This window comes from Bufo bufo, chromosome 7, assembly GCF_905171765.1.
Source record: "Bufo bufo chromosome 7, aBufBuf1.1, whole genome shotgun sequence".
In the NCBI taxonomy this organism is placed as follows: domain Eukaryota; kingdom Metazoa; phylum Chordata; class Amphibia; order Anura; family Bufonidae; genus Bufo; species Bufo bufo.
Genome location: NC_053395.1, coordinates 142,174,565 through 142,201,853, shown reverse-complemented (window position 1 = coordinate 142,201,853; position 27,289 = coordinate 142,174,565). Strand labels below are relative to the sequence as shown.

General features: G+C 45.3%; 1 protein-coding gene across 4 annotated transcripts in view; it reads left to right on the top strand.

The window, feature by feature from the left end:
* Window positions 1–27,289, top strand: part of NBEAL1 (neurobeachin like 1) — a 245,395-nt gene that overhangs the window by 56,031 nt on the left and 162,075 nt on the right. For 2 of the 4 annotated variants that reach the window (XM_040441754.1, XM_040441755.1), the window contains exons 5-13: window positions 793–874; window positions 2,101–2,228; window positions 3,260–3,342; window positions 3,420–3,505; window positions 10,822–11,128; window positions 11,696–11,802; window positions 13,373–13,459; window positions 17,777–17,860; window positions 18,694–18,792. In XM_040441754.1, the coding sequence (XP_040297688.1) occupies window positions 793–874; window positions 2,101–2,228; window positions 3,260–3,342; window positions 3,420–3,505; window positions 10,822–11,128; window positions 11,696–11,802; window positions 13,373–13,459; window positions 17,777–17,860; window positions 18,694–18,792 (1,063 nt within the window). Of the gene's footprint in view, window positions 1–792; window positions 875–2,100; window positions 2,229–3,259; window positions 3,343–3,419; window positions 3,510–10,821; window positions 11,129–11,695; window positions 11,803–13,372; window positions 13,460–17,776; window positions 17,861–18,693; window positions 18,793–27,289 lie in introns of those variants that run through there. The other 2 variants (XM_040441756.1, XM_040441757.1) reach the window with 2 other exon arrangements.

Sequence of the window (27,289 nt, the reverse complement as noted above, 5' to 3'; positions counted from 1 at the left end):
TTCTGTTCTCCATGCTCAGTGTGGTGCACACAGACACACAATGCAAAGACTGATTCAACTTCTCCCCTTTGTATCTGGTTTCAGGTGTGATTTTTTTTTTATTTTATTAATTTTTTTTATATTGCCCACACCTGTTACTTGCCACAGGTGAGTTTGACTGAGCATCACATGCTTGAAACAAAGTTGTTTACCCACGATTTTGAAAAGGTTTTGAAACAAATTGTCGGCCCATTTTTGGAGTTTTGTATGAAAATTATGTCCAATTTGCCTTTTCTCCGTTTTTTGTGTTCCAATACACACAAAGGAAAGAAACATGTGCATAACAACACATGTGTAATTGCAATAATTTTCTGGAAGAAATATTTTATTTTCTGGAAAAATTTCAGGGGTGCCAACACTTTTGGCCATGACTGTATGTACATGTTTTTCACGCATCATCCCTGCGTTCGGGAAAAATAGCAAATGGTGCAATAAAAAAAATGCTCATACTGGAAAAAACCACCTCTCATATGGTTTTGGAGAAATTAAGAGTTACGGCTCTCGGAAGGCAGGGATGAAAGAACAAAATCATTGCGCCACAGAGGCTAAACTGGCTGTGGCACCAAGGGGTTAAATAGCAAAAGTTCTCCAACTACTGGGCTGCGTCCTGGATTATTCTTCTGTTTGCAGTTTTGATCACTGTTTTGGCAACTGGGGTTTTCTTTTCTTACTGGAAAGACTGTTTGCCCCAGCTGTACTTGGGTTTATTTCTCTATTAACACTGAACAATATTATCTCATTATCTATTCCCAGAAACCTGTCCAACGTGGAGGAGATCGGGTGCTGCTCGTACATCAACCTGTCATTACCAATGACAACACTCTATGTCCAGCAGGTAATCTGCGCTATGTTTAATATGGCGTTGATGATTACTAGAGGTGAGCGAATCGGTTCATTCCTCAAACAGATTTCTTGAGCAGCGAGGGACTGTCCCTGCTGCTGAAAATGCTTCCCCTCTCACTTGATTGTCAGGGCCGGACATCTCACCCAGCCCTATCAATCTCGTGCCTGCGCCACCCGTCCAAGTAGTGATGCAAGTGCAGAGGCCCTGCTGCTACTAGTGGAGCAGTGACTGTTCATGCGCAGCTACACGTCCGGGTAGCAGTGGGCACATACACATTCGCTGCTCTGGTAGTAGTACCTGAACCTTTGTGCTTGCGCCGCTGCTCTGACTTGTCCGGTGCTGTGAATCGAGCAGGGAGCCTCTTGAGTAGTGAAGACAACTTATCACTTCTCAAGTACTCTGTATGATGAACAAATCGATTTGTACCAATTGTTTTTCTCATCTCTAAGGGTGACCATAGGTCTATCTTTCCTGTCAAAATCTCATTTAAAAGCTGCGTCCTCGACATGATTAGTCAGCCAATATAAAATGTAGCTTATTCGTAACATTTCTCTTTGGTGTGTGTTTTTGATTTATTAATTTTTTCATTTATTTCTTCATTTGCTTTTACTCTGTGCATGGTACGGCTTTGTTCACATCCATTGGGTATTCTGTTTCTTCTGTTCCATCATAGATCACATAACGGACACCAGTGATGGTCGATGAACCCCGCTGACTATAATGGGGTTTATCGGGTTTCCGTTCTTTTACTGGATAGAATTAGCACAGTATGCTCCTCCATCTTTTGCTAGCATTTTTGGGGGAATCTGTGATGGGAGCTTCTGCTCCATTCATCTTTGTGGTGGGTCCAGAAATCCTGGACATGACCATTTAGATTTATAGAACAGAACTTTCTGCAACGAATAAGTGTATGTAAAAATGCGTCCGTTTTTTGGGAGAAATTTCTGTTCCATAAACCAATCTGAAATTGTATTACTTTACCGGAAAACCCCTTTAGACAAAATCTGAAATTAGACATATTAAGGGATCTTTATACAGACATCCCGGTTGTCACCTTTGCCTTAGCTTCTTTGGTACTGATGGAACATGCTTTCTGAACTGTCTCACTATGTAGATGAAACCTCATTGCTAAACTTTGGCATCTGCTCCAAGTTTCTTGACATGCATAAACTTTTTAGGATTTCAGTAAATGGCAATTGTTAATAACTTGTTTACAGCTTAAAAGTAAAACAAAAGAGAAAGAAGTCACAGACCAAGCCCCTATAGAAGAATTTGTAAGACATGCCCTGGTGTTTTGTGAAAGCCTGTATGACCCGTATCGGAACTGGCGGTATATTGTGTCGGGGTAAGTCTCATGAGGAATGTACTGTACAAAGCATTCCAATACCAGCAGACATGGAAACCTGCCAGATATCGCAGTTCTTTCACTGTTCAGTGTATAGATTCATAGGCTATACTACATGATAATAAATTATATTCAGTACCCTAAATTTGTTTGTCAAATTGATTTTTAACCTCCTCTGTAAGAATTTAGACATTTTATGTGCAAAAGTTACAGTGGGGTCTGGGGAGCAGAGTTGTGTAGTCCTCTCTGAGTTCTTACTGTGGACGACTGACCAGGGCCTGCACAGCTGGTGAATAGAACTTTTGGGTTCTTGGTTTTTGCTAGTCAGGGCCTATGATTTTCAGTGTTAACATCCATGTCCTTGAGGCGCCATTTGCTTTAACATTTTACATTTTTTAAGGGATTGTCCAGGATTAAAATATATCCTGCTATACGATATACAGTGTACAGCTCATGTTCATACCCATGTATCTCCATGGCTATGCCTGTGTGCAGTCTGATCCTGCAGTCATCTGTTACTCCCTTCTTTTGGTGCCCACTCCTACTTCCTGTAGGTTGGAAAGAAAGGGAGCAAATGGCAAGGGTTAATTTCTGACTGGAGGATGAGACTTCACATAGGGTTTGTAACCATCCCATGGAGACACCTAGGCAGAGTTGCTTAATTTTTGGATGTAGCAAGAATAAGAATTAAAAAAACCAAAAAAACTTGCAAAGATATGCCTATTTTACGGTTCAAAATTTTGGACATTGTGAGATCTTTCAATATTTGGACCCCCTTTCACTACAAATCTAGTTTACTGGCAGAGTATTGGGGTTCACAGGTGGGCTGATGTGCAGTCAGCTGTCCATGTTGATGAGATATCTGCCTGTCCACGGCTGCTCTATAGTAAGTTACGATCACATAGATACAATAAATATCTGTTACATTCATGGAAACAATGAGTCTGTCAGTAGAGGCGCGAAGAGTGGTTATGAATACTTTTCAGATGACTTCCATATAAACGGTAATGATGAATCCCATTGTCTTTCAGTCGAACCATCAGTCCTGTGGAAAAGAGCAGGCAGAAATACAAAGCAGCTCCTCTAACAGTAGAATTCATTCCCTTCTTTTACCGTAAGTACCGATGTGGCATGCAGAGTGGTAGACTCCGTCTGTCCTATGAGTCTTATGGATGATGTCTCTAATTTCAGAATGTTTCCAAGAAAGTGAACATCTCAAAGAAAGTTTAAAGTGTTGCTTATTACATCTGTTTGGAGCTGTTTTATCTGGTGGGCAAGTAAGTGGTCACCGCTATTCTAAAATATATTTTACACTTTCAGATATCAAAGCATTTCCTTAAAGGCTATGTACACCTTTTGGAGGCAATTTTTGTTTATGATTGCTAAAAATCATATTTTCAATTGGCCTTTCTTAAAAACATTGAGCCATTCTGTCACAAAGAGTTAACTGTTTTTCTAACTGTGTGACTGGTACTTTCACTTTGTGCTGGTCATCTAATAAACCATATCTCTAAACTACTAAGAGGTCTTTAAGCCACTTATTCAAGCCACATTCTTATCAGTAAGATAAGGACTGAGTTTATAATGTCAGAGGGCAGAGATAAGGAGTCCTTCTGCTCCTGGTCTAACAGAAAATCTTGGTACTGGGGTTACGGTTAACTACAGCCTCCTCTCCTTTCTGTGACTGGGACTGAGCTGCCATACCAGGCACAGCCACTGTGATCAGTAATGAGCTGTGCCTGATAATAAGGGGGTGGGGCATGTCTTGAGTCAGACCTCTACTGCTCTAACACTGAAGTGCCAGATAGCTCCAGTTCCAGATGATAGACTGTCTCTGAACTGGCCTGCAGATATCTGTACTCAGTTGCGTAATGCAGTTGTCTTAAAGGGGTTCTCCAGAAATGGTTTAAAATGGCTTCTAGCAATATGTCCTAGAATGTGAGCAGGTTGGTTGCCTAGGGAGCTGTGGGGGTGAGGCCTCACTACACACTATGCTTCAGCACTCGCATATACTACACATTGGTGAGCGTTCCTAGCAGGCTGCTCAGCCATGATGGCATATTGTAGGCAGGACCCCATCATCACCCTCTATTGTAGAGCAGTGCAGTGAGACCACCCCCTCCCCCCCAACCCCTCTTTCCCTAGGCAGCCCTGCAAATGAAGGTAACCAGGCCCGCTCACCTCCTAAGAAAGGTTGCTTGTGGCCATTTTAAATCTTTCCTAGAGAATCCCTTTAAGATGGAGGCAAGTACAAGAAGTCATTGTTAACATGAGTCACTTTTTTCTCGGAGACTTCACAGCATCATCATGGAATTACTTGACATTACGTGCTTAAAAATGTTTACTACAATACTGATACTACTTTACCGATGGTTAGTACAGTAGCTTGTGTCGCATCTACTTAAAGGGGTTGTGCACTGTAATGATATCGATGACCTATCCTCACTATCACTTGAATGGGGCGAGCAGTTGGTTTTACACTTCACTGCTGTTAATAGCTAGATGGCGTATAGGTAAAGAGGACGCAGTGCTCGTATGAGTGCGGCACCACTTTTAAACAGCTGATCATCGGGGTGCTAGTATTTAGTCCTCTGTCAATCTGGTATCGATAATGTATCCTGAGGAAAGGTCATCAATATCATTACAGCTCACAACCCCTTTAGCCACTGTTTCTCGCCCAGTTTCCTTGGGGGACACAGAAGACCTTGGGTATAGCTCATCTCCATAGGAGGCGTGACACTAAGTGAAAGCTGTTAAGCCCCTCCTCCACAGCTATACCCTCAGCCTGGAGAGAGAGAGACTGCCAGTTTTTGCTTAGTGTCCAAGGAGGCAAAACACTCCCTGCTCTGCAGGGCTGGTTTCTCCTTGTTTAAATTTTAGATTTTTACTTTTTTCTTTTCTTTTTGTTCCAGATCATCAGGGATAACAGAGACGCACTAGACCTCTCTGTTCTCCCGGGGTTGAGCTGCGCAGGTGCCGGTCACCCGCACTGCTGCCTCCCCCACAGAAGACAAGGTGGATCAGGGCAGCCCAGCTCCCCTACATCCCGCCAGCGCAAGGGTCGCCCGCACGCCAAGTCCCTCTTCCAGCGTCCTGCCACTACGGTGCCAGTAGCTGAAGGGGCGACCCTGCTGGAATGGACCGAGGGTGAAGACGGCTGTGGTAAGAGAGAGGCTTCTCCAGCCCTACGTCCCCCACCCCTCCACCCTGGTCTCCTGCGTGCCTGACCCCCATACTGGGCCTCTAGTCCCCTGCTGGATCTATGCTGGCCCCAGCTACAGAAGCGGCAACATAGTTTATTTCTCTATCAGCACAGGCACCCGGTCTCTGGGTACCCCCCTACATCTCCTACCGGAGTGTTGCTCCAGGCCTGAGGCTCCTGACGGCTGTGGAGTAAGGCCTCGCCTCCGGCCGACATTGGTATTCCGGTGCGGCCGGGCGCCGCAAAAATCTTAGCCCAGGCTCCGCGGCCTGCTAGGCCGTCATTCCGGGTCCCTGACTTTTCCGGCCGGCGGGGTGGGCTCCCGCGGCCGGCAAGCCGCCATTCCGAGCCCCTGACTCTTCCGGCCGGCGGGGTGGGCTCCCGCGGCCGGCAAGCCGCCATTCTGGGCCCCTGACTCTTCCGGCCGGCGGGGTGGGCTCCCGCGGCCGGCAAGCCGCCATTCTGGGCCCCTGACTCTTCCGGCCGGCGGGGTGGGCTCCCGCGGCCGGCTTTGGGCTTGACTTCTAGGCCCAGCAGGCCCCGGCCGACCGTCGGTGCCGGTCTGTGGGGCTCCGCAAATTTTGGCCCAGGCTTCGCGGCCTGCTGGGCCGCAATTCCGACCGGCCCGCGGGGTGGGCACCCGCGGCCGGTTTGATGCGCCACTCCGCCTCAGGTCCCGGCGGTACATACCGGGCGCCGCAAATTTAGACCCCGGCTTCACGGCCTACTAGGGCGCAAAATTCCGGCCTCTGGTGGAGGGGGCGGGAACTTCTCCAGGCGCGAATTCTTCCCGCCGGGAGGTTCCTCCGCCCCCAGGGGATCGCAGCGCCGCCCTCCAGGCCGGATCCATGTTAACCCTTTGGGTACAGGCCGGATCCCAATGGGCCTGTATGGCTGGCCCCCCTTTTTCCTTTTTCCTGACTATCTGTGCCCCTATATGGTGGCCCCCTTTAGCCTCAGAGAGGCTGTGTTTAAAAAAAAAGAAAAAAAAAAAAGAAATAATAATAAATACATATATATATATATAATAATAATAACAGATTTCTTTTGGACTGCGCAGGACGCTGCAGCCTCATCAGTAGTGCTGCATGTCTGCATGCCCTCTTTCCACAGGCGGCATAGTGTTGCGCTCCCAACCTGCGTCGCTGCTAGGGCATTTCCCCTTTTAGGCGGTTTTCCTGCCCTCTTCCAGGATACGGCGCTGGCCAAGTGCATGCGGCCCTTCCGTAGGCAGCATTCATCATCTCTCCAGTTATGGTGCCTGCCATGTGCATCCCCCCCCCTCCTAGGCGGGATACTGCACTCTCCCTGGCTGCCGGCTGGCCATGTGCATGACCCCCTTTTAGGCGGAATACTGCACCTTCACCGGATACGGTGCTGGCCATGTGCACGACCCCCTTCCATAGGCGGAATGCTGCACTCTCTATGGATTTGCTGCCGGCCATGTGCACGACCCCCTTCTCTAGGCGGAACGCTGCACTCTCACTGGATTCACTGCCGGCCATGTGCGTGACCCCCTTCCATGGGCGGAACGCAGCGCTCTCACTGGATTAGTTGCCGATCATGTGCATGACCCCCCTTTTTAGACGGAATACTGCACTCTCACCGGATACGGTACTGGCTATGTGCACGACCCCCTTCCATAGGCGGAACGCTGCACTCTCTCTGATGGGCTATGATGTACTTATGTACTATGTTACTATGCTGCACTCTCACTGGTTTCGCTGCCGGCCATAGGCATGACTCAGGCAGCATACATACATCCCTCTGTCTGTGGTTGTTTTCTCGCAGGTACGTTACTGGCCATGTGCATGTACCCCATACATGGCGGGGTGCTTGCACTCTCGCTGGATCCGCTGTCGGCCATATACATGACCCCTCTTCCGTGGGCGGTGTACGCACTCTCGCTGGATTCGCTTCCTGCCATGGGCATGCCTTCCTTCCTCAGGTGACATACACACATTCTCACTGACTGTGTTTGTCTCTCACCAGTACGTTGCTGGCCATGTGTATGACTCCCATACATGGCGGGTGCACGCACTCTCCCTGGATGAGATGCTGGCCATGTGCATTAACCCCCCTTTTTTTCTGGGCGGCATGCTACACTCTCACCGGATACCTTGCTGGCCATGAGCATGGACCTCTAACATGGGTGGAACGCTTGCACTCCCATTGGATACGGTGCTGGCCTTGTGCGTGACCACCCCACATTCCATGGGCAGAATTTGGCACGCTCATGAGATTCACGGCTGTCCTTGTATGGCTGTGCTGGACTTGTACATGTCCCCCTTCATTGGCAGAGTAGTTGCACTCTCGCTAAGTCAGTGTTGGGTGTATTATTGCACACTCACTTAATGCTAGGATAACCCTGTGCATGTTCCCCTTTCACTAGGTGGACCTCCTGCGTTCCTGCTGGATTATAGGGTATGTCCTGCTTCTCTGAAGTAGGTACGGCCTTAGGCATCACTCCCTTTTGGGACCGGCCTTTGCACTCTTGCCGACTGCAGTTTGCCAGATACAATTTCCCCCCTTTCGGGGCGGACTGCTTGCGTTCCATCGCATGCTATACTAGGCTTGTGCATAACTCCCTTGCAGGTTGCACTTTGCAATTACGTACATGCTGTGGCACTCTGTGGCGAGCCCCCTTTTTCGCTGAATTAACCTTTTTGCAGTGAGCGGACGTTCTTGTGCGTTGTTTGGGCCGTGTATGCCTTCTCCTCCTGTAGGTGGGTTGGCCTTCTCACTGCTTACGGGCTGCTCGTACGTATGCCTCATCTGCTTCCTGCGGCATACTTTTGTTTTCTTGGGATACGATGCTTGCCGCAAGCCTTGCACTCGTCTCTAAGGAGTTCATTCTGTCCACCTGACCCGGACGGGCTCTACTTGCTCTCTGCTGCACGGAGCTGGGTGGTACTCATTCATTTAGTTGGCCCTTCATCCCAGGGAGTGTTCGTGGTTCCTAGATGCGTGCCCATTCGTCCTTCCGCGGTATTGCTTCCCTGCGCTAGTGGTCACATGGTCGAGAGTGCTGTTGTCTGGAGCGCCCCTCGAATTCTTCGTTGGCTCTGGCAGGACTGCGGTTCCCTTGCCTGCTGCAATTTCCTCCTCTTCGGATGTAGTGTGGTATGAGTCCTTCCTCTTGGCGCCTCTACGCTTCAGTCTGATCTGCTACCAGGTGCGGGCCGCTTTTCTCGGGAAGGTCACCCAAATTCTCTTGGGTGCTCGATTACCTCCACCTTGGGTTCTTCAGGGTATTCGCCTTCTGCGAGGCGGTGAACCGGGCACCTCACAGTGTAGCAGGGTTCTGCTTTTGAGCTGTCCTATGGCTTCCCTGTTGCCCACTCCTCCGTTCGGTTGGAGGGTGTTATGCCGGCCTCTGTCTCGACTACCTTATCTCGCCGGCTCTGTTTGGCTCCCGCTCGGTACAGATCACTCCGATGTGGCTTCTGTCCCGCCAGACTTCAGAGGCTGTTCCTTCACTGTCCTCCCCTCTGGGGAGAGCATGGTTGTTCATGTGGATGGTTCCGGTGTTCCTTTTGGCCTCGTACTGTCTCCCTTGTTCACACTGGCTGTATTAGCTGTGCCTATTTACCGAGTCTACCGCGTTCTGTCCTCCCGCTGAGTGCAGATTGCGTGGTCCATTCTAAGACAATGGTCCTGCTGTAGACTTACCTTCTCGGTAACTTGGGGGGGACTACCTTTCGGTCCAGATTGTCCTTTGATCTCCCACACCGGGACTGTAGAACATGGCTACATCAGCATGGACTTTAGCCTGTCTTGTCCTGGCATCTGGCGGATACTGGGCGGACCCTTTGGTTCCGTTCCGTCTGTCCTTCTGCTCCCCCATTAGGGTGGATACGGGACAACGTTGCTCGGGGGCCGACGGGACCAGTTTTGTCGACTTCTGCCCGTGTTACTGGTCTGCGCCTGATCACATTGGGTTTTCGCCCGCTTGCCAGGCGACTCCAGCGGGTTCGCTACTGTCCGCTCCTGGCTGTATTTCGTCCAGGATCTGTCGTAAGACTTATGGTTTTTTTGTCTGGGGTTCTGTGGGAAGCTGTGCATTCCCCACTCTGACTTTTTCTCTCCCCATGGTTCTGTCTTTTTTCCAGTCCGGCCTGGACCTGGGACTGGGATTCCTTTACTTGAGGTGTCAAGTGTCAGCGCTGTTCTTCCTCTTCCAGCGTTCCCCGGCCCTCTGGGCCTGTCAAGACCTTCTTACTCGAAATGGCTCTTTGGTTCCTCTGTACTGTCCTTCGGTACCGCCCTGGGAACTACATACTGAGCTCTCGGCGCTCCAATCTTTTCCTTGGAGCCGTTACAGAAGTTCTATCTACCCCGCCTGTCCTGTACGGTTGTGTTTCCGTATCAGTCGTGTCTCTGACGGGTGCCTGAATGGCCCCTTTTTGTTCTGAGCCTTCTGTCTTTTCCCAGGACAGGGCTGTTTCTACATCCCATTCCTTCCTTCTGAAGGTAGTGTTGCCTTTCGCTTCAACACTTCACCGATTTGGACGTTGTTTGGGCCTTGCCGGTTTTACTTGGAGATCTCTGACTCTTGTCGACGTTCGGTCTCTTGGGTTTCCTGGAGGTCCGCGCTTAGAGTTGACGGACTCCAGGGTGGTTTTCCTCCGCTTTATCAGATTGGCTATTGCTGAGGTTACCGCACCGAGGGCAGGATTCTGCCTTTGCTGTCACCGTTCATTTCACCAGAGCGGTCGGTGCCTCCTGGGCCGGAGGCATTGGGCTTCGGCCATGCATTTGAGCAAGGCGGCCACAGGTATCCTTGCACGCTTTACAGAGTTCTACAGGGTGCATACTCTGGCTTCGGCGTATGCTGCCTTGGTCCGCCTGGGTCTGCAGGCGGCGGTTCCTTGATGCCTTCGGGTGCTTCGCCTTGGAGCTGTGGTCCCTCCCCTTTTGGACTGCTTTTGAACGTCCCAAGGTCTTCTGTGTCCCCCAAGGAAACTGGGCGAGAAAACGAGATTTTTGTATAACTTACCAGTAAAATCTCTTTCTCACTCTTTCCTTGGGGGACACAGCACCCACCCATTCATTGTTTTTCTCTACACGGTTTCCGAGTTTGTTTTACCCGTTGGGTAGTTGGCTTGTTGGTTCCTTGTTGGACTTTGCCTTTTCTCACTGCTTGGACACGCAACTGGCAGTCTCTCTCTCCAGGCTGAGGGTATAGCTGTGGAGGAGGGGCTTAACAGCTTTCACTTAGTGTCACGCCTCCTATGGAGATGAGCTATACCCAAGGTCTTCTGTGTCCCCCAAGGAAAGAGCGAGAAAGAGATTTTACTGGTAAGTTATACAAAAATCTCGTTTTTTGTGAATTTTTTTTCTTCAGATTACAACTAGCAGTTTAACTATATTTCTGTTTTTTTTTTTTAGAAAAATGCTCTTCTGGTCATTTCTCCTGCCACCATGGAGGTCCTAATGCGTGTATTAGCAGACTGTGACACATGGGATGAACGTGACCCAGAGGAAGTGAGTCGTAAAGCAGAGCTGACCCTGAAGTGTCTGACGGAGGTTGTGCACACCCTGTTGATCAGTAGTTCTGACCAGCGGCAAGTGGAAATCAGCACTGTTTTAGAGAATTACTTCAAGCTACTCAACTCTGACCACTCGGCATTACCGGGATTGAGGAGAACCAGGCAGTGGGAGAGCAGGTTCATCACCCTGCAAATAAAAATGCTAGGTAAGTTTTCCACAGAGTCGTGGGCATTTAGGGGCCTTCACTATTATAGGGGTTCTCTGATAGCTACGCTAAATGTATTTTGAAAATATTTTCACTTCTTTTGCAAAATACTGATCAAAATACAGTATCGTGAAAGACCGCGTTCCTACAGTGTGGATTTTATCTATATTTTTTTTGTAAAATCTGGATTGCAACCTAAACACAGAAAATGTATAATGCAACAATTTATCTGTGTAGGCTACATTGACACGACCGTAGTGTTTTGCGGATCCGCAAAACACGGATACCGGCCTATGTGCATTCCACAATTGCGGACCAGAATAGGACATGATCTATATTTTTTGTGGGGCTGCAGAAAGGAACTACAAATGTGGACAGAAGACATTGTGTGCTGTCCATATCTTTTGCGGCCCCGTTGAAACGAATGGGTCCGCACCCGTTCCGCAAAATTGTGGAATGGATGCAGACTCATTCATACGGTTGTGTGAATGAGCCCTTAGCTGCAACCTTTTTCCCCTGTGAGGTGCTTGGCTTATTTTTATGCATTGTTTTTTTCATTTTCTGTAGATTGTATGACTGCAATGTTAAACTGCAAGGACAGGCCGGTGCTGCAAGCAATATTCCTAAACAGCAACTGCTTTGAGCACCTCATCAGACTGCTTCAGAACTGCAGGGTAAGGCGGCTTTGCTGGTTTTTGATGGATTGTGTATAGGAGCAGGTGAGATTTGTGATGTGCTAATAGGAATTGCCCTGGCTGCTCTATAATGGCTACATCCATTCATATAATGCAAACTAAACAATTGCAGCAAATTGCTATGCATGTATACATTGCATCCATTCAGTAGTGAAGCACTAAAAGGATTTCTTTTACCTGTGTAGCCACCATGCATGACACTGAGATTAACTCCATGTTAACAAACCAGCAGCAATAACAGATTTCGGGTCTTAACTGCATCATCAGAAGTACAGTATATCAGTAGAATAAATGGCTTCTGGTCTGGAATTTGTACAGTGAAATAAGGAAAAATTTCTAGAAAATTGGGATTTCACATTTTAATTTAAAAGTATTTAGTGACTAGAAATGAAGAAAAAATTACTTTAAATGTTAACTATCTATAATTTATAGTAATAAACATCTTTTTAATTTAAAGAAGCACTCCCACAAGCATTTTTATTTTCTGGTACGCTGAAATGTACATGATGTAAATTGCTGCTGGTTACATTTGTGAGTTTTTCTCTTTCCTGGTCCTCTTCGGTGTCCTGTGACCATCCCTGTGACTCCATCTAGCACAAAGTCTTTCTCTGTTCATTCCTATGGGAACCTCAATGTGAGTATCATAGGAATGAATAGAGAAACTGGCTTCCTGTCCACACATAAGACACTGCGCCAGTTAAAGAGTCAGAGTATCGGACACATGACACAGCTGAGGATCAGAAGGGAGAGTATAACTCACGGGTACAGTCACCGATAAGAAGATTATCTTCACTACACTTTACATCATATACCTTTCTACTGGGCCACAGAATGACATTTTTCTGTGGGAATGTTTTTTTAAAGGGGGTTGGTTGCTTTGGGAAAATATTAAATGCACTGGAAACATGATTTTAATAAGCTTACAAATATGTGCTGATCAGAAGTTCTGTGGCATTTGCACTCCTTGATAAGCCACGTGTCCCTGACCACACACCACTCCCATCCATAATGTGGCCGCACATGGAGGAGCACGTGACCAAGCATGTCACTCTGTATCCTTCATTGTAGCACGCTGCGCCTGTGCAAGCCCTGGACATTGGGCAACTAGCACAGGTTACAATGAGGATGCAGACTGATGTGATTGGTCACAAGCTTCTCTGTGGCCGTTTTATGCACTTGGGGGATACGACTGTCAATGGCGGGCCGTGGCTTCACAAGGAAAGAAAGAAAACTGCTCAGGACCGCCAACACATTGGTAAGTTTATCAGTGGCCAACCCCTTTTTAAGTGTGATAAGACAAATATACTTTAGCAATCGAGCACATATTTTGTTATGTTACAGTAGAAGATCTGTGCTGCTCGTCATGGACATCTATACCTTATGTATAACTGAATGATGTGTCCTGACAGCATTAGCATAGCATGAAGTCATTCTGCGCATTGCACAGCTGGTAATATGCATGTTCTCGTAGAGACAGATCCCTCGCTCTCCTTGGCTGCTGCTAATCTATAATCCACCTTTCTGCAATGTTCTTGTCTCCATCCTGCAGCTCTTGTTAAGCGCTAACACTAGAGGGGCAGACAAGAGTGAAAAAGACCTTGCCAACAAATTACTGACAGAAATGAATGAAAATCAGGTACACATAGCTGCCAACACTGTAAGAATGGTCTGCAACTGCTCAGGATAACCTGGCCACAGCCTTACTGCAACCTAGTTTATTGGCTTTATTTGTATGTTGATATGATGAGTACATGATGAGGTTTCCTGTCTGGATCCTTTTCTGGCTCCGGGTAATCGGCTGCCATTGCCAGGGAAGGTGCTGGCACTCTTTGCTGCTGCAGGAAATGTAATATCAAATGACTTGTGTAATAGATGGTCACCAAGTCCATAAGAATTGTAGCACCTCTCCACTCTGACTAAGGGCCCATGCACACGACCGGATGTATTTTGAGGTGCGCAAAAAATATGGACTACATCCGTGTGCATTCCGTATTTTGCAGAACGGAACAGCTGGCCCCTAATAGAACAGTCTTTGTCCGTAATGTGGACAATAATAGGACATGTTCTATTTTTTTGGTGGAACGGACATACGGAAACGAAATGCACACTGAGTAACGGTACGGTCGGCTAAAAAAGAAAATACGTTTGTGTGCATGAGCCCTCAATGAAAAGAATTGCTGCCCCGATTAAATATCATCTTTACAAAGCTTTAAAAATATGTTTATTGGAGAAGAGAATATTATAGTACTTAGGTTAATAGATGACATTTTAATATGTGACGGGCAACATGCTTTCTGTAATATGTGATTTAAAACAAGGCACCAAAATCAATATTTCAGCAGCCATGATTGATGTGGTTTCAATCCCTCATTAACCACTAGCTGTGAAGGAAGTTGTAATTTCCTTGAGGAAGCAGCAGCTGATATGTAATGGCTGTTGCTCCACGTATTTTGACCTGCCATGAAGCTCTAAGAGATAGTCTGCTATGATCACAGTCGGGGAATACCATGGATTTACCTTCTTTACCATATCATGTCATAATTTACTGTATATACAGTAGATTAGGTGACACGGTCCTAAAGGTCTTGTCTGGGACTTTAAGAATCCATTCAGACGTCTGTTGTGAATTGCAGATCTGCAATACACCCGGCCGGCGCCCCCATAGAACTGCCTATTCTTGTCCGCGGACAAGAATAGGACATGTTCTATTTTTTTTTGGGGGGGGGGGCGCGCTCCGGAAATGCAGATGCGGAGAGCACATAGTGTGCTTTCCATATCCATTCCGTCCCCATAGAAAATGAATGGGTCCGCACGGATGTGGACCCATTATACGGTTGTGTGAATGGAGCCTAATGTTGATGATCTATCCTCAGGATAGGACAGCATCAATTTATTTATTCCAATGACTTTACAAAGGAGTGGTCTACTAGTGGTCGTACATTATATATGGAGGAAAGGAGATTTAGATCATTACATGAAAGGATTCTTTACAGTGAGTAGTTAAACTATAGAATGGCCTACCCCAAGAGGTAATAATGAGAGACACTATGTCAGCATTTTAAAAAGGGCTAGATGCTTATCTAATAGCAAACGGTATTGATGGTTATAATAGTCTAACAATTAATGTCATATATAGATTGAATTTTGGGCATCTGTGTCTTTTTCTCTCTTTTTTTTTTTTTTTTCAACCCATGTAACTAAGTAAAAGCAGATCATTGGAGGTCTGACTCGCAGTACCCCCTCTTTTCAGCTCTTGGAAGAGCCATGGCAATCTGGTGAGCACTATGGTCTCTTCCTCGGCCTGTGACGTTCCGTTGATCGGGGACATGGGATTTGTGCAGCTCAGAGTGAATGGGATTAAGCTACAATACAAATCGCAACCGCTATACAATGTACAGCACTGTTCTTGGTGTACGGTGTAGAGGCCCGTCAAACAGCTGATAGGCGGGGGTTCTGGAATTGGACCCCCATCAATATGATAGTGATGACCTATCCTGAGGTTAGGTCCTCAATATTTTATTCCCACAAAACCCTTTTTAACATTGTGCTTTTGAGTTTTACAGTATATTCTATAATTTTTCACATGGCAAATAGTTGTAAATGGTAATTTGCAACATAGATAAATTATATAAAAGTGTCCATTTTCCATATTGAGTGCTACTCCTCAATAGAGCCCTTTTAAGCTGAGTAGTAGTAATGTGCTGGCCTGGTTATTTTGCACTAGACCGTATCGATAAGAGAAATATACCTTTCTAGGAAACATAATGTCTTAATTTTTAGCTGTTTCGGTGGACTGGTGTTCTGGGCCTCTACGTATGTATGTCCTGTGTGTATGTTCACTTATTCTTTGCAGCCTACAGTAAATACTACATTTATGGTCTGTCTCCCTTCTAGTATTGTAATAGATTGAAAAACCACATTTACAGGCCGAATATGACTTGTCATTTAATACTAGGATAATTTTATGTGTCTGTCCTATCAGTCAGTTATAACTTATTAATGTCTTTTTTCTTATCCGGTTTGTCTTTTGTGCTTATTTATTTCTAGTTTTTTCTTCCTTTCCTGGCTTCTAACATATAGACACAGGCCGCTAATATTCACATGCAAATTACTGAGGTCTGACGGCCTTTCAATCCTGAAAGAACTGGTCCACCATGTTGTTCTCATATTAAGTATCTTCTGATAAAACTAATAATATAATTATATATCTCGTTTGTATCTTTTGGTGGCCTTGTCACAGCAACGTGTGCTGTACAAGTTCTGGGAATGATGAGAACATATTTTATGTAATGGTCTATTACTAAAAATACCAAGTTTCCTGGAGGTATATCTATTTATCACAAGGCAATGCAGGTTTTTAAAAGCTTGCTTTACCAAATGCTGAGAATTTGCATTTGTGTGTAAAGAAGTACAATATTTTTCTCCTAATGACAGTGGTCCAGGACGCTGAGATCTGTGATGGTCACTGCATTACAATTTTATTCACCACACTTTTAAAATTGTTAGGGTACAAACAGAGTGTCCACAAGATAGGTGATATTGCTGAGGTCTGACTACCCAAACCCACGTGATTACCAAAAAAGTAGGGGTCTCTGAGTCCCTTGTGTGAATGGATTGGTCATTGCTTATATGTGCCGACTTCTCCATTCACCTTTATTGAACTGTTGAAGAAAGCCAAGTACTGTACTTAGTAGTCTTAAAGACTTCTAACAGTGATATACTCCTATGTACTGAAGATAATGCTGTAAAAAGTTTTCAACAATACAAAGCCCATATCTCTAGCTGCTACCAAACCAGAGATATGAGCAGTTAAAGCAGCCCCCCCCCCCCCCCCCTTCAGTCTGGAGGAGAATGAGGGAGCAGTTGCAGAGCTGACAGTCTGCAGGAGGCAAGGAAAAGTAGTAAGTAAACAATATAGAAATGTGGCATTATCATCAGTGTAGTGACCCACATAATAAAGTTATGTAATTTTTATCACACAGTGAACCCTGTAAATAAATTCCACAAGATGTTAAATTTGATGTTTTTTTTCTTTCACCCTAAAAATAAAATAATAAAAGTTATTTGCTACACTATATATACCCCAAAATGGTTCCTAAAAAACCTACAACTAATCCCACAAAATAAAATAAAAATTAGAAGAAAGAATTAAAAAGTTATGACTGCTAGAACACAAAGGGGGAAAATATTATTGGTCCTTAAGGCTAAAATGAATTATGTCACTAAGGGGTAAAAAGTTCAATAGTGTCCCCTGAGTTGTGCGCCAACCAGATTTACTGCAGACACACATTAAAAATCTACAATAAAAAAGTGACATTTTTGGTAGGGTTTTTTCCAATTTTAATGTGCCAGGAGGCTAAGGAGTTTCAAAACCCTGCCTAAGTTGTTAGGGGAAGAAATTCATTAGTGACCTCCATGTTCTTTAGGTCAGTGCAGCAGATACAGTGACAGCTAAGGATGTGTTCTCACCAGGTTAAGCCAGACCTAACTGCCACTAGTTAAGCCTCCTCCTGTCTTCAGTTTGGATGCTGTTCCTGCACGAATTCTTATAAACTACAATTCACTAAACTACCAGTTAGAAAATGACTGATATGTAACCAAGTCTTGTTCACTGAGGCAACTGAGCCTCCGTTATTGGGATTCTGGAAATCTGTTCTCTCTGGACTGAAACCTGGGTAAGGTAATAAAAAATGGTGGTCAAGACTGTCAGCCAGTACAGGCAATGCTAACCGCTTTCTATTTAGCAATGCTGCTTGTCTACGATGAGTGTGTGTTCTCCCCTCTTTCTTGTCTTTGCTTTATAAGGCCTTTACAAGTGCTGGTGGTGGGATTGTATTAGTATGGAATTCTTATAAAGCACTAACACTTTGGTATTTAACTGCAGCCGGAAGGTCCAAATGTGCCCAAAATCCCAAATGTGCTCAGTTTTTTTCTGCCTTTCTACCTTTTTTAGGTTTTTCAAGAGCAGTTAGACACTTTGGTTGTCTGTACTATTAAAGCACTTACAGCTGTGAAACATAAATCTCCCGGAGCAAAGGTAAAATGTGATGTTGTGGCTAATGCTGTGCCAGATCTCTTCAATTTGTGAGCAATTTAGCGTTTGTCTGTTGCAAAATCGGTAATGTGCTGTGTCATGGTATAGCTCAAAATCTGAATTCATGGACCATAGCAGCAAGACTGTGGCAACTGTGGACGAGGCTGGTCAAGTAGAGTAAAGTGGTATTATCCTGCACCCTTGTTATATGACTGTGTTTAGCTTTCTTTTTTAGCCAAAGAAAGATTTTAGGTAGAATTGAAGGTCTACCCCTTTGGTCGGCAAGGCTTTTCCCCGTCCATTTGCCATTTCCATCCATGGGATGGCAACTGACGGAAGGACATGCAATCGGAAACGTCGCTCAACCTCCTCCACTGCAGACCCGGGGTTTTCTACATTTTAATGCCATTTTTTGGCGTATGGGGATGATAAATCTACCCTCTGGTATTTGTATCACTGACATTTCTAAGGAGGTTGTGTTAGCCCAGTATCTGGAGGATCTTGTGCATATTGCTCTTTCGTGACATGTAACGCTGAAGGCCCATGCGTATGTGATTTCTTCTGCATAAACAAAGCCGTACAGCCTGTGTCAATGCTAGCTTGGTCGTCCGAATGATAAATACTCAGAATTCTCATTATTCTTTATATCGAGTCTTGATAAGCACACCCATGATCAGCAGAACAAAGAGGCCATGGTACTTATAAAGCCTCCACAGCTCCATCTTGGCCCATTAGTTCTGCTGTTTGGTGGAGGTCCATAAGATGTGACTGCTCATCACATTAGAATATGTGCATATAAAATATATAAGTGTGTCATTTATTTTTCATTTATTTAGGAAGTGTTTAAGGAAAGAATTGGCTACATTCACTTGCTTGAGGTGTTGAAATCTCTAGGCCAACCATCAAAGATGTTACTTGAAGAACTTCTTAACATGGTAATGTTAAATGTGCTAATTCTTTGTTACTACTTTCTGCATTTTTTTATATTTTCATTTTGTCATTAAATTGTGAACTGCAGCATCACATTTAATATGCAGCTAATGTAGAAAACACAAGCAAACTAGCTACATTTGCCCAGCAAATACTTTTACATAGTTACATAGTTAATACGGTTGAAAAAAGACATAATTCCATCAAGTTCAACCAAGGGAAAGGTGAGGACGCGAATCCCCAGTTGGAATTGAGACTCAGATTTCTACATGTTTTCATAAGCATTAATGTTGTTTACTTTTAAGAATTCATCTAAACCCTTTTTAAAACGGTCAGCTTTTCCTGCTGTGACCACGACCTGAAGAAGTCTATACCACAGATTCACAGTTCGTACAGTAAAGAAGATCTGACACTTCTGGAGACTGAACTTTTTCTTCTCCAGTCGGAGGCAGTGCCCCCTTGTCTTTTGAAGACTTTTTACATGGAATGGTTTTTCACCGTATTTTCCATTACGCCCCATGACAGCACCTGTGAGAGATCCTCCTCCTTCCGGACAGGAAACAGGAACTTCCCAGATCTTTAAATTGGTCCCATGCCTTCCACCTTCAGTTCTTTCCTGTTTCCTGTCCAGGGACAGGAGGATTTCTTTCCAGGTCTATTTTCGGCTGCAGGATCTCTAGGGTTAAAACGAAACCTAGTGGAGGTACCTGTCGGCGTAAGTCTCCACTAGGAGCCGCTGAGAAGCCCGGCGTCTGCTGTTTTTTCCCTTCTTTGGTGCCATGGGGGGAATCCTGTTGCTGCCTTGTGACCCTGCCTGCCGGCGAAGTTGCGGCGTGAGGGGGGAGGTTCGTCTTCTCCGCTCATTGAGGCTGGCTGAGCTGGGCGTGCGCGTCGCACCGGAGGTGACGCGTGCGTTCCACCGGCCGGAAGGGGAGGAGCTTAAACATGGCGGGCGTTGCGCGGCCCATTTGAAAAAGGGAACGCCGGCCAGCCAGCGTGGAGGGAGCAGCAGCAGGCAGATACTGACCGGACCGGACGCCAGACGGCACCTGCAGCCCTCCATTGGCCCCCCTTGAGATAGCATTATCATGCAAGAAGAGGGGGAAGTACAACAGCGCACCGACAGACAGGAGCAGCTTTCGGAACCAAGCATGGTACTCCTGGGGGTAAGAGGGGTTAACCCCCACCATCTCCCTTCGGGGAGTTATTATTATGGTCAGGTTAGACTGATTGGGCTGTTTTATTAAATGCAGGTTAAAGAAGCCCCAAAGAAAGCTTCCCACAAAAGAGCTAAAGAGTGTGGAATTTGCAAGCGGAAGTTGGATCCGTCTTACCCAAAAACATGTTGTCAATCATGTCTGGATAAGTTAGTGGCAGAGGAGTCGCCATCTTTATTGCAGAGTATCCAGGATTTAGGTAAAAACGAAGTACGTTCTTCTGTGGAGGAGTTTAAAAAATCGCTGCCTAGCTCATCCAGGCATAAGAGGGCCCAAAAGGCGATAGTGGAGGATTCTATGGACTCTGGGTCTGAGGAGGGCGCTATTGCAGACTCAGATTCCTCCTCTGAGGATTTTACAGGGAAGCCGTTATTTAGTGCGGAAAATACAGATCTACTATTGAAGGCGGTTAGATCCACGATGGAGCTTGAGGAAGAAAAGCAGTCCAGGTCTAGACCAGAGCTAATGTTTGAGAGCCTAAAGCCTAAAAGGTCTAGGGTGTTCCCCATTCAGGACTGTATCAAGGACCTGATTAAACGCGAATGGGAGAAGCCCGATAAAAAATTCTTTATCCCTAGAGCGGTCAGGAGAAAGTACCCCTTTGACGATCAAGAAGTATCAGCTTGGCAGGAGGTACCGAAGGTAGACGCTTCCGTAGCTAAGATAAATAAGAAGTCAGCTCTCCCGTTTGAGGATTTAGGGTCCCTTACAGATCCCATGGACAAAAGGGCTGATGCGTACTTAAGGAAGAATTGGGAAGCTTCCACTTCTGCCTTTAAACCAAATATAGCGACTACCTCGGTGGCAAGGTCATTAAAGCTCTGGTTGGAGGAATTAGAGTCTCATATAGAGAACAAGACTCCTAGGGATCAGCTGCTGGAGGCTATACCAACTATGTCCAGTGCAGTGGATTTCATCTCTGATGCCTCTGCTGAGGCATTGAGGCTTTCCGCTAGGGCGGCTGCATTGTCCAATTCAGCCAGAAGGTCGTTATGGTTGAAAGGGTGGAAGGGCGATGTAGCTTCAAAATCTAAGCTCTGTGCCCTCCCTTGCCAAGGAGATTTTTTGTTTGGGTCAGCCTTAGATGATATTTTAGATAAGGCATCTGATAAGAAAAAAGGATTTCCAGCACTGTCCTTTCCTAAACAGGGGAAGCCATTTCGGATCAATGAAAGAAGGAAAGGTTTTGGGGATCAAAAGATAAGGAGGGAGTGGAGTTCTGATAGATCCAAAGGTGTGCTGTTTAAGTCCAGACCTCAAACATCAAGTTCCACTCAACAATGACGCCAGACCCCAAGTAGGCGGTCGTCTTTCCTTATTTTTTCCGGCCTGGCGAAATATTACCGCAAGCGCCTGGATAAAGGGTGTTATAAGGGAAGGCTATCGCCTAGACTTCAAGAGACTACCACCCAGGACATTCAAAATTACTTCATTAAACCAAAATCCTCCAGAACAGGTGGCACCTTCGGAGGAAATAAACAACCTCCTGGAGAAGGTAGTCCTCGTTCCAGTCCCAAAGGACGAACAAGGAGGGGGTTTTTATTCAACCCCATTTCTGGTCCCCAAGCCCAACAGGCTGATGATAAATCTGAAGGGCCTAGTCTATGCTTTCCCTCCCATCACCCTATTGCCCAGAGTGATCCAGAAGATCAGGAGGGAACAGGCTACAGTGATACTAATAGCACCATTCTGGCCAAAGAGAGTTTAGGTGGCTTGGTTGAGGAGACTATCAATAGCCGATCCCTGGGTGCTTCCAGAAAGACAGGACCTATTATATCGGGGCCCTCTACGTCATCCGGAAGTCAAGAACCTCCACCTGACAGCTTGGATTTTGAGAGGACATTCTTCAGGTCTAGAGGCCTATCAGAACAAGTCATTGGGACTCTCCTGGCTAGTAGGAAAAAAGTCACCTCCGAAATCTATCTGAGAGTATGGAAAACCTTCCTGCCCAAAGTAGTGTCGGTATTCCATAAGTCTCGGGAGATAGTTCTCCCTTCCTTTTGTCAGGACCCAAAGAATGAAGGAGAAAGATCCTTTCATACTTTAGACGTAAGAAGGTGTGTCTGTGAGTATTTAGAGTCTACAAAGGACTTTAGAAAGACCCCGCAACTCTTTGTTCAATTTCAGGGTCAGAACAGGGGCTCAAAGGTTACAAGCCGTACCTTAGCCAGATGGATCAAGAGAGCGATAGGTTTGGCATATTCACTATCAGATTGTCAGGTCCCTTCAGTTTTTTCAGCCCATTCCACCAGGGCAGTAGCCTCTTCCTGGGCAGAAAAAGGGTGTGCTACCATAGAACAAATCTGCAGGGCTGCAACGTGGAGTTCTCCCTCTACGTTTTACAAGCACTACAGGTTGGACCTTTCATCTGTGCGGGATATGTCTTTTGGGAGAAAGGTGCTGCAGGCTGTAGTCCCTCCCTAATAGTTATCTAGTCTAGTCTCTCACAGGTGCTGTCATGGGGCGTAATGGAAATACTTCAATTACTCTTACCGGTAATATGTTTTCCATGAGCCCATGACAGCACCTACATAATTCCCTCCCTTAAAAAAAAAAAAAAAAAAAAGGAAATAAAATATTTTTTATAAAGTATGATGATGAAAAAAAAAAAAAAAGAGAGAAATTTACTCTTTAGTATGGTGCCAATGAAGAGATATGCCTGGCATATATTTGGCGCAGAGTTTTTTTCTATTATGTTTTCTCGCCTATGTTGTTAGTTTTCACTATATATAGGTGTGTTGCTGGTCCCAGGAATCTTGTCAAATACTGAAGGTGGAAGGCATGGGACCAATTTAAAGATCTGGGAAGTTCCTGTTTCCTGTCCGGAAGGAGGAGGATCTCTCACAGGTGCTGTCATGGGCTCATGGAAAACATATTACCGGTAAGAGTAATTGAAGTATTTTTTGTATGGCCCATTTATATATTTGTATAGCTTAATCATCTCCCCCTTAGACGTCTCTTCTCAAGACTAAATAAATTCAATTCTTTTAATCTTTCTTCATAACTAAGACCCTCCATGCCCCTTATCATTTTAGTCGCTCTCCTCTGTACTTTTTCCAGCTGTAGTGCGTCCTTTCTATGGACTGGTGCCCAAAACTGAACTGCATATTCCAGATGAGGCCGCACCAATGCTTTGTAAAGTGGTAATATTACATCCCTGTCCCGTGAGTCCATGCCTCGTTTAGTGCTTGAGAATATCCTGGTAGCCTTAGAAGCAGCTGATTGACATTGTTTGCTGTTATTTAATCTACCATCTACAAGGACACCCAAATCCTTCTCTAAGTGACTCTCCCAGTGCTACATCACCTAGGACATATGAAGCACGGAGATTATTACTGCCAAGATGCATAACTTTACATTTATCCACATTGAACCTCATTTGCCAAGTTGATGCCCAATCACAGATTGTTCAAGTCAACTTGTAGTTTATGGACATCTTCCATAGACCGTACAGTACTACACAGCTTAGTGTCATCTGCAAAAATAGATATGGCGTTATTAATCCCGTCCTCGATATCCTTAATAAATAAATTAAATAATAAAGGCCTAGCACTGAACCTTGGGGTACACCACTTAAAACCCAGGACCATTCTGAATAGGAATCATTGACCACAACTCTCTGGACACGGTCATTCCGCCAGTTTTCAATCCAATTACAAACTATACTTTCCAAGCCTATAGACCTTACTTTACCTTTTAAACATCTATAATGGACCGTATCAAAAGCCTTTGCAAAATCCAGAAACACTACATCCACAGCCGCCCCTCTGTCCAGGCTCGCCTCCTCATAAAAGCAAATCAGGTTAGTCTGACAACTTCTGTCCTTGGTAAACCCATGCTGGTTATCACTTATAATATTATTTATAATCACATACTCCTGTATATAGTCCCTTAAAGGGGTTGTCCGGGATTGGGGACATGGGTGTACATGTACAATGGTCCCCTAAATATTACATTCATGCCTGTCCTTCCCTTACCAGACATTTCTGATGGCCCTTTTTCACTTCACAAATTTTCAGCCGGAAGTGCAGTTTCTATCACCGTCAGTAACGTACCGGGTCCCTTTCTGCATAGCGAAGCCTCTTCTTCCGCTTCGCAATGAGCCCGGTGACGTCACAGTCAGCCTCTAATTATTCCAAGCGCATGGAGGGGCAGTAACTATGCGGCAACAGATTGTGCTAAGCCACGCCCCTCACCACGCTAAGCCACGCCCCTCAGTGAGCAGGGCGCCTTCTTAGCAAGGAAGGAGGCGTTTAGGGGCGTGACTAAGGCGGAGGAATAGTGGCAGGAGGCGGCATATGAATTAGGGGGGGGGTGGCTGCACGGAGGAGCAGGCGCACACACTCGAAACAACGCGATGCTGCGCTGGGACCCAGAAAGCCTTGAGGCAGGAAGTTACCACGCACATAAACAGAAAGGTAAACAATCAGTGGGGGACTGTAGGAGCCCTGCTGAAGTGTAAAAATACCTAAAAACATCTGGGGGGACCTTCAAACCGCTATTAATAGTGATTTAACTGGTTTTAAAAAAAAAAAATCTTGATCCCGAACAACCCCTTTAAGATTCCTTCAAACATTTTTCCCACAACAAAAGTTTAACTAACTGGTCTATAATTTACATGTAGAGGACCTAGATCCTTTTTTGAATATGGGCACCACATTTGCCGTGCGCCAGTCACTTGGCACTGTACCAGTCCCTAGAGAATCTTTAAAAATTATAAACAAGGGCACAGCAATGACTGAACTGAGCTCTTTAAGCACTCTTGGGTGTAATCCATCTGGACCTGGAGCCTTGTTCACATTTACCCTATTTAACTTCTCTTGGACCATATCTACAGTTAGCCAATTGAGTATATTACTGGATGTACTAACTGGCCCAGCACCACAGATATCAGCTCCTTTCTCTTCTTTAGTATATACAGAGCTAAAAAAAACAACATTTAGTAACTCTGCCTTTTCCTTATCTTCAGTGACAAACCCCCTTTACAATTATTTAGGGACCTACCTGCTCAGACGTAGTTTTTTTTTTTAGCATTTATATATTTAAATAATTTTTTGGGGATTTGTTTTGCTTTCTTTTGCTTCCTGCTGTTCGTTTTGTATTTTTGCTAATTTCATCTCCTTTTTACAGATTTTATTAAGCCATTTGTAATCTTCAAACACTACAGCTGACCCCTAAAATAACTTTTCTGATTTTATGTAGATAAAGCTGTATAAATTAAACATGCACTAACTCTGTGGTTTCATTCTTCACTACTTTCACAATCTATGTTTGCAGTGGGACTACTGCCTCTGAATGTGAACAAAAATGCTCTCACTGACTGACTGCAAACATATGTTGAAATAGGAATTGAATTGAAATACAAAGTATATTAGGAAAAAAGTGATTATTATGTATGGTTTGGCAGTGCACGTAGCTGGGTCCTTTCTGGAAGGAGGTCCTTGATATTAAGAGAGTATATTCCATTGAGTTTGTGGCAACACTGTATTCTGGGAATTGCTGATCTTGGAAGAGGCACAGAGAATACTCTATCAGGCTCCTAAGGCTATTTTGGCATACTGGACTCGAACAAGTCCTACACTCTGGGAGTTTATCTCTAAAATGAACAAGTTTATCAGGCTTGAAGGAGGAGTTTATCTCAAGAGAAACAGTATGTCAAAATTTGAGGCAATATGGTATATGGATAGATACACCACCAGCCTGTCCAGTCGTATCTTACTTGATTCCAGTACAAGGTTAGTGAGTAAAGGGTGTATTAGACAGCACGATTTAACAGGCGATTGTCTGAAAGGAAGCTTTCCTTCCCGGAAATAGTCTGCTCGCCACTGGAGGAGACAGCTACTATTACATGCAGCCAACTCCTACTCGGTATAGGGAGTAGCGACCGTTATACCATCGCTCCTCCCCATACTGAATCCTTGTTTGCTGGCGGCAGATGGTTATTAAACACCACGATCTTCCATCTGCAAATTATGATTTTTTAAAATGTAAAAATAATTTGATTGCCTGATGAACGAGTGTTTGCTCATTCATCAGGCAATGGGTGGCAGTATTACACTCCCAGATCATCACTAAAGAGCGTTACTACAGGGAGTGCAGAATTATTAGGCAAATGAGTATTTTGACCACATCATCCTCTTTATGCATGTTGTCTTACTCCAAGCTGTATAGGCTCGAAAGCCTACTACCAATTAAGCATATTAGGTGATGTGCATCTCTGTAATGAGAAGGGGTGTGGTCTAATGACATCAACACCCTATATTAGGTGTGCATAATTATTAGGCAACTTCCTTTCCTTTGGCAAAATGGGTCAAAAGAAGGACTTGACAGGCTCAGAAAAGTCAAAAATAGTGAGATATCTTGCAGAGGGATGCAGCACTCTTAAAATTGCAAAGCTTCTGAAGCGTGATCATCGAACAATCAAGCGTTTCATTCAAAATAGTCAACAGGGTCGCAAGAAGCGTGTGGAAAAACCAAGGCGCAAAATAACTGCCCATGAACTGAGAAAAGTCAAGCGTGCAGCTGCCAAGATGCCACTTGCCACCAGTTTGGCCATATTTCAGAGCTGCAACATCACTGGAGTGCCCAAAAGCACAAGGTGTGCAATACTCAGAGACATGGCCAAGGTAAGAAAGGCTGAAAGACGACCACCACTGAACAAGACACACAAGCTGAAACGTCAAGACTGGGCCAAGAAATATCTCAAGACTGATTTTTCTAAGGTTTTATGGACTGATGAAATGAGAGTGAGTCTTGATGGGCCAGATGGATGGGCCCGTGGCTGGATTGGTAAAGGGCAGAGAGCTCCAGTCCGACTCAGACGCCAGCAAGGTGGAGGTGGAGTACTGGTTTGGGCTGGTATCATCAAAGATGAGCTTGTGGGGCCTTTTCTGGTTGAGGATGGAGTCAAGCTCAACTCCCAGTCCTACTGCCAGTTTCTGGAAGACACCTTCTTCAAGCAGTGGTACAGGAAGAAGTCTGCATCCTTCAAGAAAAACATGATTTTCATGCAGGACAATGCTCCATCACACGCGTCCAAGTACTCCACAGCGTGGCTGGCAAGAAAGGGTATAAAAGAAGAAAATCTAATGACATGGCCTCCTTGTTCACCTGATCTGAACCCCATTGAGAACCTGTGGTCCATCATCAAATGTGAGATTTACAAGGAGGGAAAACAGTACACCTCTCTGAACAGTGTCTGGGAGGCTGTGGTTGCTGCTGCACGCAATGTTGATGGTGAACAGATCAAAACACTGACAGAATCCATGGATGGCAGGCTTTTGAG